Source organism: Sardina pilchardus, chromosome 2 (assembly GCF_963854185.1).
Source record: "Sardina pilchardus chromosome 2, fSarPil1.1, whole genome shotgun sequence".
Classification (NCBI taxonomy): Eukaryota; Metazoa; Chordata; class Actinopteri; order Clupeiformes; family Clupeidae; genus Sardina; species Sardina pilchardus.
Genome location: NC_084995.1, coordinates 43,781,439 through 43,795,959, shown reverse-complemented (window position 1 = coordinate 43,795,959; position 14,521 = coordinate 43,781,439). Strand labels below are relative to the sequence as shown.

General features: G+C 43.6%; 3 gene segments (V, D, J or C); all 3 read left to right on the top strand.

Annotated features, from left to right (window-relative positions):
* The first annotated feature begins 628 nt into the window (after window positions 1-628).
* On the top strand, window positions 629-2,275 carry LOC134075195 (Ig kappa-b4 chain C region-like). The segment is given in 2 exon segments: window positions 629-784; window positions 1,914-2,275. Coding segments are annotated over 2 exon segments (432 nt in total).
* A 4,206-nt stretch (window positions 2,276-6,481) lies between these two features.
* On the top strand, window positions 6,482-9,007 carry LOC134075200 (Ig kappa-b4 chain C region-like). The segment is given in 2 exon segments: window positions 6,482-6,610; window positions 8,331-9,007. Coding segments are annotated over 2 exon segments (432 nt in total).
* A 1,455-nt stretch (window positions 9,008-10,462) lies between these two features.
* Window positions 10,463-12,521, top strand: LOC134099856 (Ig kappa-b4 chain C region-like). The segment is given in 2 exon segments: window positions 10,463-10,580; window positions 12,180-12,521. Coding segments are annotated over 2 exon segments (432 nt in total).
* Window positions 12,522-14,521: the final 2,000 nt, after the last annotated feature.

Below are 14,521 nucleotides of genomic sequence, written 5' to 3'. Positions count from 1 at the left end.
AGTTGAGATTATAATAAACACTCTCACTGGCTGAGCAGCTGATAGAGACGGTATCTCCAGGCTGAATAGACTTTGAGGTGGGAGTCTGAGTCAGAATTACATCAGCCAATGACACTGTTGACAAAAGTTGAAATTAATTGAACGTAAATAGATAAATATTTGGTATTACATTTGGTAACATTTAAAGTAGAACAGAAGTGTCTCACCTTGGACCATGAGGCCCATGACTAGCAGTACCAGAGTGGGAGAAATCATCTTTGTGGTTCTTGTCAGTGAAGCCCTGAAGTGCTCTGATCCCCACAGGCTCTCTTAAAGTAGATGGAGCTGCAAGCTGTGTGTGTCACTATGCAAATCTGACACACACACACACACACACACACACACACACACACACACACACATCCACCTTTCCCTCGGCATTCCTTTGGGAATTCCTTTTTTCCATATTATTCACATTTTTATTAGTAAAAATAAGCAGTACTTTCATTGACAAATACTGTAATAAGCAGTAGTGTGGAACTATGAAAATGCAGTTGGATACTTGACTGAAATATAACTATCCATTTTTAAATATATTCAATAAATCTCTATCACCTTGAAAGTCAGACATCCCAAAATAAATAAATGTACATTATTCAACACGTCCCCATAAATGGAATGTAAAGCATGTGCTGTGTGTGTACTGGAGACTACTGGAGTGTGCAGGAGGTTTTTGTACGGCTGCTTAATCAGTCTGTATCACTGTGGCGCACTTTTGGTGGAGGAACCAGACTGGCTGTTGGAAGTAAGTCACCATTTGATCAAACTTTTCACTGTAAAGAAATGTAAACGTGTAAGATATTCAGCAGGATGATGGCACACACTGTATTTTACCATATTTGGCTGTAGTTGCTGATTTAACCAACAGAAATATCGCCAAATGTCTGATAATAGCCCGATTGCTCTCCAAATCTCACAATGATTTCAAAATTGATTAGACACAACTGTAACACATCTGCCATTACAGTATGACAAGGTTATATATTTAAACAAAAACAAATTACTAGTGTTCCTATTTTTTATTAGAGTTATACAGTAGTATATATGTGGTTAGGATGCAACTTGCAGGATGCAACTTGTTTGTTCAATGTTCATACATTGCAATTTTCTTCTCAAGGATTATGTTGCAATGTATTCACGTCTAGTCGCATGCTTTTTCAAACACTGTAGTGATATAAAATTGAGGACATATACAGTATTTCAGAATAGATTTCAGAATATATGCTGTCTTCAATTTATTTGTGTCCTGCAAATAACATTGCTAACAAGCTCATCTGAACTAGCTTGACAAATATAATAATAGTTTAACAAATATACATAAATGTATCAAAAACCTTAATGTTGCCATTTAACTGTTTGCAGTATTGAGTTTGAAAGCTAAAAACTTTGGGCAAATGCAGTTCTCAAATTAGTTGATTTTTATATTGCCAAGAGATTATTTGCGAGTTGAATCTAATAACTGAGATCACTGATATATTGTGCAGATATCCTGAATGAAACGTACGGTTGTATTGTGGTGTGTAAGTGAGTGGAGCGTTTCCAGTGCTGTGCTGAGTGGGTAAAGAGAAGTGAGAGTGGGATGCAAATGCAGGCCTGTGTGTTGAGTCCTGTTCAGATCCCCAGAGGAGGAGCTGCAGCTGAACCCAGAGAGATGATGCTCCTCCACCCTGTTGAGGAGGACAACTACAGTACAGTACAGTACAGGCCTCCTGAGGACATACACCTGCACCTCCCTCTACTCTAACCTCCCTTCTTTTCTCCTCTCTAACCTCCCTTCTTCTCTCTCTCTTCCACTCCAACCACCCTACCCCTCTCACCTCCTCTCCCTCTCTAACCCCTTCGACTTCTAACACCCCCCCCCCCCCCCTCTGCAGGTGACAGGCGCCCCAGGCTGACGCTGCTTCCCCCCTCCAGTGTGGAGCTGCAGCAGGGGAAGGCCACCCTGGTGTGCCTGGCCACCAAGGGCTTCCCCTGGGACTGGAGGCTGAGCTGGAAGGTGTCCGGGAGCAGCTTGGAGGGGAGCCAGAGCCCTGCTCTCCTGGAGAAGGACGGCCTCTACAGCTGGAGCAGCAGCCTCACCCTCACCCAGGAGCAGTGGAGGAAGCAGCCAGCCGTCACCTGTGAGGCCACCCAGGGCACCCAGCAAGCCGTCACCCAGGACATCAACACGGGGGACTGTGCCCAGTAGAGCCGCGGCACACACACACACACACATGCTTACAGAGAGATAGAGACAGCACACACACACACACACGCTTACAGAGAGATAGAGACAGCACACACACACACACACACACACACACACACACACACACACACACACACTTACAGAGTGAGAGGCAGTACAGACAGACAGCTGCAGCCACAAACACACACTTATAGATAGAGAGAGAGAGAGAGAGAGAGAGAGAGAAAGGTGTGTGTACAAAAACATATAGACAGTGAAGGTGTTGCTTTACAAATTCAAGATATGCTTTGTCCTTTTTCATTTCAGCTTATGTGTTTCTGATGTGTGTGTGTGTGTGTGTGTTTAGTGCCTTATGTGAGAAACTGTTAAAGAATAAAAAATCAGAGTGAAACTGTTTGTGTGATGTCATTAGTACTTACTCATGTCCCACACAGCATGAAGGGGAAATACGGTTAGTTTCTCCACAAGATGCAGAAAACAGAAATGCTCTATGGTAGTCTGAAAAGAACATTAGTCACTGATCATCTTTGACTGGTGTGGTGGTCCAAAAAATACTTGGAACAGCTTGTTTAAATATACACTATATGGCAAAAGTATTTGCGCACCTGCCTTGAACTCTTATGCACATCATTAACTTAGGAGGGCATTGCTCCTGCTGTACATACTGTACTTATCAAATATAATCAAATGACTTCTTTGGAAAGCTAAGACACAGTAGTCTCAGTCAAGACAATCAGAATAACTGTGTGATGTACTGACACAGGGCTACAGAGGCTAGAAAATAGTTTTTACTTTCTGGCAGATTGCAAGTATCTCTGATCTGACCACATTTCAGCCCTCTAAGTCATATCAAGTGACCTAGAAACACAACTGAGCCCTGGCACCAGGTCATGTAAAGCAGGGTGCAAAAGTAGATCAATATAGCATGAAATATGAGTACTTAGACCTGTAGACTGTATTTGCCAAGGTATGCTCAGATGTTTTTTAAATGCCCTATGGAAATTCCCCATAGGACTTTTGGCTATCCAAAATGCCTACTGACAAGCAAATTCTTGCTGCACATGGACCCCTTTGTGTAGAGGCATAATCTTGGTCTCAAATGAAAGAGTTTGGATTGTATGTGAGGTGTTCTGATATAGAGTGACTACACAAAATATGGAATAATTGCACAAAAGACTATACATCTGCACAACCAATATTGGATACAACACTATGAAGACTTTTTTTTACCATTCTTTCAGAGGAGCATTTGTGAGGTCACACACTGATGTTGGACGAGGCGACTGGCTCTCAGTCTCTGCTGTAATTCATCCCAAAGGTGTTCTATTGGCTCTCAGTCTCTGCTGTAATTCATCCCAGAGGTGTTCTATTGGCTTGAGGTCAGGACTCTGCAGGCAAGTCAAGTTCATCCACACACACATCAGCTGCTCTAAAGTGCGTCCATAAGAGGGCAGACGCCCCGTGTCATGGTGTCTGGAGGCAAATATTTACAGTGTTGAAAATGACACTGGACAGGGTTACCTGAGTTACCAGAGTCTCCTCTAGTGTGGGGCCTTGGCTATATGATCACCACATGTGGTGGATGCACTGTGCTGTAGTGTGGGGCCTTGGCTATATGATCACCACATGTGGTGGATGCACTGTGCTGTAGTGTGGGGCCTTGGCTATATGATAACCACATGTGGTGGATGCACTGTGCTGTACTCTAGTGTGGGGCCTTGGCTATATGATAACCACATGTGGTGGATGCACTGTGCTGTAGTCTAGTGTGGGGCCTTGGCTATATGATTACAACGTGTGGTGGATGCACTGTGCTGTAGTCTAGTGTGGGGCCTTGGCTATATGATCACCACATGTGGTGGATGCACTGTGCTGTAGTCTAGTGTGGGGCCTTGGCTATATGATCACCACATGTGGTGGATGCTCTGTGCTGTAGTCTAGTGTAGGGCCTTGGCTATATGATCACCACATGTGGTGGATGCACTGTGCTGTAGTGTGGGGCCTTGGCTATATGATAACCACATGTGGTGGATGCACTGTGCTGTACTCTAGTGTGGGGCCTTGGCTATATGATCACCACATGTGGTGGATGCTCTGTGCTGTAGTGTAGTGTGGGGCCTTGGCTATATGATAACCACATGTGGTGGATGCACTGTGCTGTAGTCTAGTGTGGGGCCTTGGCTATATGATAACCACATGTGGTGGATGCTCTGTGCTGTAGTCTAGTGTGGGGCCTTGGCTATATGATAACCACATGTGGTGGATGCTCTGTGCTGTAGTCTAGTGTGGGGCATTGGCTATATGATAACCACATGTGGTGGATGCTCTGTGTAGTCTAGTGTGGGGCCTTGGCTATATGATAACCACATGTGGTGGATGCACTGTGCTGTAGTCTAGTGTGGGGCCTTGGCTAGATGATAACCATATGTGGTGGATGCTCTGTGCTGTAGTGTAGTGTGGGGCCTTGGCTAGATGATAACCATATGTGGTGGATGCAGTGTGCTGTAGTGTGGTGTGGGGCCTTGGCTATATGATAACCACATGTGGTGGATGCACTGTGCTGTAGTCTAGTATGGGGCCTTGGCTATATGATAACCACATGTGGTGGATGTGAAGATGGTCAGAGCTCCACTTCATGATGTGTGTTCAGAGATGTGAGTAATGAATGATGATGCACATTATGGATCTCAGTGGGATCATGGTTGGTCATATGAAGAGATTATGTGATGTAATGTTGCTTGATTCAACAAGTGATCCACTGATCCACACTAGCAATAAGGAAGGAATTCACTTAGAATAAAACTATAGATGGATTAACTAATCGACTATTGACGGATGTTTGTGTGTGTGTGTGTGTGTGTGTGTGTGTGTATTAGTATGCAAATAAGTGAAGTTTCTGCATGACTCATGTGATGGACACCTGTCAGTCAGACAGAGGAAGTGAGAGATATATTTCCAGCTACAGCTCTGTAGAGACTGAGGTCATCTGCATATAAGTTGTTCTTTGTTTTGGTTTGTCATTTATTCGTTAATGGCCTATGTCTCTTGATGTTTGCATGTGCAGCGCTTTGGGTATGCACTTTGTGCATGCTTTATAAATAAATGTGACTTGACTTGACTTGTCTTAATCTGAAAGAGCTGCTAGCATGAGCTGAGTTCAGTCATGTGTAGCAGCTCTGCACCTGTTCTCAGATCAGTCTGCTGAGGCCTCTGATCCTCTGCTGCTGAGGGAGGTTTTTGTACGGCGCTCTATCACTGTGTGCACGGGGGGTATGCACACTGACCACAGTAGTAATCTGCTGCATCTTCAGGCTGGACTCCTGTAATGGTCAGTGTGTACTGTGGATCAGACCCACTCCCACTGAACCGACCTGGAACACCAGACTGAAGAGTTGTTGCATAATAGATCAGGAGTTTAGGAGCTTCTCCAGGTTTCTGGGAGTACCAGTTGAGATAGTTGCTGATACTCTCACTTGCTGTGCATCTGATAGAAACTGTTTCTCCAGCCTGGACAGACTTTGAAGTGGGAGTCTGGGTCAGAATTTTGTCTCCTGATGATTCTGTTGAGATGAAAGAGGAGACATTGTTGCAGTTGATACTATTTTAACAGTTGGGTGCAATATATTAGCACTGCGATGTAACGTAATCACTGAATAAATGTCTCACCTTGGACCATGAGTCCCATAACTAGCAGTACCAGAGTGGGAGAAATCATCTTTGTGGTTCTTGTCAGTGAAGCCCTGAAGTGCTCTGATCCCCACAGGCTGTCTTAAAGTACATGGAACTGCAAGGTGTGTGTGTCACTATGCAAAACTGACACACACACACACACACACACACACACACACACACACACACACGCACAGACAGACACACACACACACACACACACACACACACACACACACACACACACACACACACACACACACACACACACACACACACACACACACACACACACGCACAGAGATCCACCTTTCCCTCAGCATTCCTTTGGGAATTCCTTTTTTCCATTATCACATTCTTCGTTATAATTATTTATTATTCACATTTTTATTAGTAAAAATAAGCAGTACTTTCATTGACAAATAATAAGCAGTATTGTGGAACTATGAAAAAGCAGTTGGATACTTGACTGAAATATAACTATCCATTTTTAAATATATTCTATAAATCTCTATCACCTTGAAAGTCAGACATCACAAAATAAATCAAATGTACTGTACATAATTCAAAACATCCCCATAAGTGAAATGTAAAGCATGCGTTGTGTGTGTACTGGAGACTACTGGAGTGTGCAGGAGGTTTTTGTACGGCTGCTTAATCAGTCTGTATCACTGTGGTACACTTTTGGTGGAGGAACCAGACTGGCTGTTGGAAGTAAGTAACCATTTGATCAAACTTTTCACTGTAAAGAAATGTAAACGTGTAAGATTTTCAGCAGGATGATGGCGCACAGTATTTTACCATATTTGCCTATTTGACTAATTGCTTATCTAACCAGCAGAGATACAGTATTGCTATACAGTATGTCTGATAATAGCCTGATTGCTCTCCAAATCTCACAATAATTATTTCCATTTTGATTAGACAAAACTGACACATCTGCTAGCACAGCAGGACAAGGTTATATATAACAAAAAACAAATTCCTAAGTGTTCCTATTTTTTTTATTAGAGTTATAGTACTATATGTTATATTCGGCTACCTTGCAGGATACAACTAGTTACGTTAAAAACATTCCATGTTCACACATTGCAATTTTCATCTCGGACTATTTTGCAATGTATTCACGTCTAGTCGCATGCTTTTGAATTCACTGTAGTTATGTGTAAATAAGGATATATATTTCAGAATATATTTCAGAATATAAAAGACAGTGAGATATAGAGGAGCACTGGTTCTGTTCTTAAACAGATGAGATGGAAGTACAAATTATCATTAAATGCTGTCTTCAATTCATTTGTATATTGCACTTGAAATTGCTAACAAACTGATCTGAACTATCTTTGTGATAGTTGCCCAGTGCTCTTCGTTCCATAGTATTGAGTCGTTCAAGAGGAATCTGAAGGCATATTTATTCAATATGCATTTAGTCTATTAATGTTCTTGTGGTGAAGTTTGTATGTTATAGCGCTGTTTTGTTACCATTAGGCCATTGATTAAATTGGCATTGTTTTATTATTGTTATTTATTCCATAGTTATTGTTATTAGATAATTGATTGAATGACTTTATTGTCTAACTACTATTCTCCTATTTAGTCACTGTTTTATTTTCATTGATTGCTTTCATTGACACTATTTATTGTTTAAGTAGGCTAGCTATTCTCTTTAGTCGACACTATAGTATGATCAACTGCTACATTTAATTATTGTGTTGTTTTGTTTGTATGTCACTTTGAACAAAAGCGTCTGCTGCTGCACCACCACCATAACCATAACCATCTTAACAAATACAGCAATAGTTTAATAAATATCAAATATCAAAAACACTTAATGTTGCCGTTTGTTTGCAGTATTACGCTTGAACAGCTTAAAACTTTAGGCGTACTGTATGCACTTTTCAAACTATGTGATTCTTATATTGCAGATTATAATAAGAGATTATTAGCCAGTTGTCTGTAATAACTGAGTTGTCTGTAATATCACAATATATTCTGCAGAAAAATAAAACATGTGTAAATGAGTGGAGCGTTTCCAGTGCTGTGCTGAGTGGGTAAAGAGAAGTGAGAGTGGGATGCAAATGCAGGCCTGTGTGTTGAGTCCTGTTCAGATCCCCAGAGGAGGAGCTGCAGCTGAACCCACAGATATGATGCTCCTCCACCCTGTTGAGGACACCTACAGTACAGTACAGTACAGGCCTCCTGAGGACATACACCTGCACCTCCCTCTCCTCTAACCTCCATTCTTATCCTCTCCATCTCCAACCTCCCGTCTTCTCTCCTCTCCGCTCCAACCTCCTTTCTTCTCCCCTCCTCCTCCTGCTCCCATCTGTCCCTCCCTCTCTCCCCTCCTCTTCTCCTGTACTCCTCCTCTAATCCTCTTCTCTCCTCCCTCCCTATCCTCCCTCCCTCCCTCTCCTCCTCCTCTGCTCTGCAGCTGACAGGCGCCCCAGGCTGACGCTGCTTCCCCCCTCCAGTGTGGAGCTGCAGCAGGGGAAGGCCACCCTGGTGTGCCTGGCCACCAAGGGCTTCCCCTGGGACTGGAGGCTGAGCTGGAAGGTGTCCGGGAGCAGCTTGGAGGGGAGCCAGAGCCCTGCTCTCCTGGAGAAGGACGGCCTCTACAGCTGGAGCAGCAGCCTCACCCTCACCCAGGAGCAGTGGAGGAAGCAGCCAGCCGTCACCTGTGAGGCCACCCAGGGCACCCAGCAAGCCGTCACCCAGCACATCAACACGGGGGACTGTGCCCAGTAGAGCCGCGGCACACACACACACGTGCTTACAGAGAGATAGAGACAGCACACACACACACACGCACGCACGTGCACATACACTCTTACAGAGAGATAGAAACAGCACATACACACACACACACACACACACACGCATCACACACACATGCTTACAGACAGATAGAAACAGCACACACACACACACACACACACACACGCTTACAGAGAGATAGAGACAGCACACACACACACACACACACACACGCTTACAGAGAGAGAAATCTTCTCTCTTTGTCCTTTAATTTCCACTCATGTGTTCTGATGTGTGTGCATGTTTAGTACTTTATGTGTGAAACTATTAAAAAATAAAGAATCTGAGTGAAAATGTTTGTGTGATGTCATCAGTACTTCTGTCCTAGACAGTATGAAGGGGCATGACGGTTAGTTTCTCTATGAGATGCAGAGAACAGAAATGCAGATGTGCGTGCCATTAGAAAATACAGTAAGATTGTCTGTCTGTTAGTTGGATATGAACATACTGTATGTTACTGATCAGCTCCGTATACACAATATAGGTTCCATATTGCTGCCTTAATGGCGGTTTCTCAAGACCGTCAGGTTGTCCACAGTTGACATTATGAATGATTTTTTGCAATGCAATTTTGGGAAGAATTTGGAAAACAAACTATTTGATCACTTGAATGTCCTGATATTCAGTAAACAGTTTATCTGTCGGTATCCAGACACCAACTCAGGCTATTCTACAGGATATAAAGATGAGGGCTGTGGTTTAAGACTGGGTCTGATGTGGTCATCTTACTTGTGGATACCATGAGAAGAGGGCAAAACTGTCTGTGAAACAGGGGAAGAGGGAGCGCTATTTTTACATGAGCTGAGTTCAGTCATCTGTAGCAGCTCTGCACCTGTTCTCAGATCAGTCTGCTGAGGCCTCTGATCCTCTGCTGCTGAGGGAGGTTCTTGTACGGCGCTCTAACACTGTGTGAACGGAGTTTCACTACCCTGCTGACAGTAGTAATCTGCTGCATCTTCAGACTGGAATCCTGTAATGGTCAGTGTGTACTGTGTGTACTGGCTACCAGACCCACTCCCACTGAACCGAGCTGGAACACCAGACTGACGATTTGTTGCATCGTTGATCAGGAGTCTAGGAGCTTCTCCAGGTTTCTGGGAGTACCAGTGGAGACTATCATAAACACTCCCACTGGCTGAGCAGCTGATAGAGACGGTGTCTCCAGGCTGAACAGACTTTGAGGTGGGAGTCTGAGTCAGAATTATATCAGCCAATGACACTGTTGACAAAGGTTGAGAAAAAATAATTGAACGTAAATAGACACATATTTGGTATTACAACATTTAAAGTAGAACAGAAGTGTCTCACCTTGGACCATGAGTCCCATAACTAGCAGTACCAGAGTGGGAGAAATCATCTTTGTGGTTCTTGTCAGTGAAGCCCTGAAGTGCTCTGATCCCCACAGGCTCTCTTAAAGTACATGGAGCTGCAAGCTGTGTGTGTCACTATGCAAAACTGACACACACACACACACACACACACACACACACACACACCTTTCCCTCAGCATTCCTTTGGGAATTCCTTTTTTCCCCATTATTCACATTTGTATTAGTTAAAATAAGCAGTACTTTCATTGACAAATAATAAGCATTGTGGAGCTATGAAAAAGCAGTTGGATACTTGACTGAAATATAACTATCCATTTTTAAATATATTCTATAAATCTCTATCACCTTGAAAGTCAGACATCACAAAATAAATTAAATGTACATAATTAAACACGTCCCCATAAATGAAAAGTAAAGCATGTGCTGTGTGTGTACTGGAGACTACTGGAGTGTGCAGGAGGTTTTTGTACGGCTGCTTAATCAGTCTGTATCACTGTGGTACACTTTTGGTGGAGGAACCAGACTGGCTGTTGGAAGTAAGTGACCATTTGATCAAACTTTTCACTGTAAAGAAATGTAAACGTGTAAGATATTCAGCAGGATGATGGCGCACAGCATTTTACCATATTTGGCTGTAATTGCTGATTTAACCAACAGAAATATTGCTGAATGTCCGGTAAATAGCCCGATTGACTCCAAATCTCACAATAATGATTTCCAAATTGATTAGACAAAACTGTTACATACTGTATCTGCTAGTACAGTATGACAAGGTTATATATTTGAACAAAAACAAATTCCGTTCCTGTTTTTTTATCAGAGTCATAGTACTATTATCTTCGGCTACCTTGCAGGATTGCAACTTGTTACGCTAAAAACGTTCAGTGTTCATACATCGCAATTTCCTTCTCAAGGATTATGTTGCAATGTATTCACGTCTAGTCGCATGCTTCTTAATTCGCTGTAGTGATATAAAAATGAGGACATATACAGTATTTCAGAATACATTTCAGAATATAAAGGACAGTGAGCTATGGAGGAGCACTGGTTGTGCTGTTCTTACCCATATGAAAAAGAAATAGAAAAAAACGTATACTGCCAGCAAAGTGTTTTACATACAAAACTTGTATGATTTACTCTTGAAAGTGGCCCCTTTCTCGTTTTCCTCAACATGTCATATATAGCCCTTACAGGTTACAAAGTTTTTTATGTTTCAGGTTACACAGATTTACTAAGGATCTTATACTGGTCTTATATGGGACAAGCTTCCACCCATATGGAAAAGAAATAGACAAATCATACACAATTTTACCATGCTTTATCTGAATCCTGATAGATTTTTATATGACAGTGAAACCATTATAAGATCCTTAGTAAATCTGTGTATGACATTGTATGAGGAGAACGAGAAAGGGGCCACTTTCAAGAGTAAATCATACAAGTTTTGCATACAAAACATATTGCTGGCAGCATAAGTTTTTTCTATTTCTTCTTCATATGGGTAAACAGATGAGATGGAAGTAAAAATGATCATTAAATGCTGTGTTCAATTTGTTTGTGTACTGCAAATGACATTGCTAACAAGCTCATCTAGACAAATATAATAATAGTCTTACAAATATACGTGTAAATCAAAAACCTTAATGCCATTTAACTGTTTGCAGTATTGAGTTTGAACAGCTAAAAACTGTGGGCAAATGCGATTCTCAAATTGTGTGATTTTTATATTGCCAAGAGATTATTAGCAAGTTGTCTGTAATAACTGAGATCAGCGATATATTCTGAGATATCTAAATAAAATGTCCGGTTGTGTTGTGGTGTGTACTGTAAGTGAGTGGAGCGTTTCCAGTGCTGTGCTGAGTGGGTAAAGAGAAGTGAGAGTGGGATGCAAATGCAGGCCTGTGTGTTGAGTCCTGTTCAGATCCCCAGAGGAGGAGCTGCAGCTGAACCCAGAGAGATGATGCTCCTCCACCCTGTTGAGGACACCTACAGTACAGTACAGTACAGGCCTCCTGAGGAGATGCACCTGCACCTCCCTCTCCTCCTCTTCTCTAACCTCCATTCTTCTCTCCACCTCCCTCTTCTCTCCTCCTCCCTCCCTCCCTCTCTCCCCCCCCCCCCCCCCTCCTCTGCAGCTGACAGGCGCCCCAGGCTGACGCTGCTTCCCCCCTCCAGTGTGGAGCTGCAGCAGGGGAAGGCCACCCTGGTGTGCCTGGCCACCAAGGGCTTCCCCTGGGACTGGAGGCTGAGCTGGAAGGTGTCCGGGAGCAGCTTGGAGGGGAGCCAGAGCCCTGCTCTCCTGGAGAAGGACGGCCTCTACAGCTGGAGCAGCAGCCTCACCCTCACCCAGGAGCAGTGGAGGAAGCAGCCAGCCGTCACCTGTGAGGCCACCCAGGGCACCCAGCAAGCCGTCACCCAGGACATCAACACGGGGGACTGTGCCCAGTAGAGCCGCGGCACACATACACACGTGCTTACAGAGAGATAGAGACAGCACACACACACACACAAGATGTGCTTTGTCCTTTTTAATGTCCGCTTATTTGTTTCTGATGTGTGTGTGTCTTTAGTGCTTTATGTGAGAAACTGTTAAAGAATTAAAAAATCAGAGTGAAACTGTTTGTGTGATGTCATTAGTACTTACTCATGTCCCACGCAGCATGAAGGGGAAATACAGTTAGTTTCTCCACAAGATGCAGAAAACAGAAATGCTCTATGGTAGTCTGAAAAGAACATTAGTCACTGATCATCTTTGGTGTGGTGGTCCAAAAAATACTTGGAACAGTTTGTTTAAATATACACTATACTGGCAAAGTATTTGCTCACCTGCCTTGAACTCTTATGGATATTTCAGCCCTCTAAGTCATATCAAGTGACCTACATAGAAACACAACTGAGCCCTGGCACCAGGTCATGTAAAGCTGGGTGCAAAAGTAGATCAATATAGCATGAAATATGTACTTAGACCTGTAGACTGTATTTGCCAAGGTATGCTCAGATGTTTTTTAAATGCCCTATGGAAATTCCCCATAGAACTTTTGGCTATCCAAAATGCCTACTGACAAGCAAATGCTTGCTGCACATGAACCCCTTTGTGTAGAAGCATAATCTTGGTCTCAAATGAAAGGGTTTGGATTGTATGTCAGGTGTTCTGATATAGAGTGACTACACAAAATATGGAATAATTGCAAAAAAGACTATGCATCTGCACAACCAATATTGGATACAACACCATGAAGACTTTTGTTTACCATTCTTTCAGAAGAGCATTTGTGAGGTCACACACTGATGTTGGACGAGGCGACTGGCTCTCAGTCTCTGCTGTAATTCATCTCAAATGTGTTCTATTGGCTTGAGGTCAGACTCTGCAGGCCAGTCAAGTTCATGCACACACATCAGCTGCTCTAAAGTGCGTCCATAAGAGGGCGGACGCCCCGTGTCATGGTGTCTGGAGGCAAATATCTACAGTGTTGAAAATGACACTGGACAGAGTTACCTGAGTTACCAGAGTCTCCTCTAGTGTGGGGCCTTGGCTATATGATAACCACATGTGGTGGATGCACTGTGTAGTCTAGTGTGGGGCCTTGGCTATATGATAACCACATGTGGTGGATGCTCTGTGTAGTCTAGTGTGGGGCCTTGGCTATATGATAACCACATGTGGTGGATGCTCTGTGCTGTAGTGTGGGGCCTTGGCTATATGATCACCACATGTGGTGGATGCACTGTGCTGTAGTCTAGTGTGGGGCCTTGGCTATATGATAACCACATGTGGTGGATGCACTGTGCTGTAGTCTAGTGTGGGGCCTTGGCTATATGATAACAACATGTGGTGGATGCACTGTGCTGTAGTCTAGTGTGGGGCCTTGGCTATATGATAACAACATGTGGTGGATGCACTGTGCTGTAGTCTAGTGTGGGGCCTTGGCTATATGATAGCCACATGTGGTGGATGCACTGTGCTGTAGTCTAGTGTGGGGCCTTGGCTATATGATAACCACATGTGGTGGATGCACTGTGCTGTAGTCTAGTGTGGGGCCTTGGCTATATGATCACCACATGTGGTGGATGCACTGTGCTGTAGTGTAGTGTGGGGCCTTGGCTATATGATAGCCACATGTGGTGGATGCACTGTGCTGTAGTGTGGGGCCTTGGCTATATGATAACCACATGTGGTGGATGCTCTGTGCTGTAGTCTAGTGTGGGGCCTTGGCTATATGATAACCACATGTGGTGGTCTGGTGGATGCTCTGTGCTGTAGTCTAGTGTGTGGCCTTGGCTATATGATAACCACATGTGGTGGATGCACTGTGCTGTAGTGTAGTGTGGGGCCTTGGCTATATGATAACCACATGTGGTGGATGCACTGTGCTGTACTGTGGGGCCTTGGCTATATGATAACCACATGTGGTGGATGCTCTGTGCTGTAGTCTAGTGTGGGGCCTTGGCTATATGATAACCACATGTGGTGGTCTGG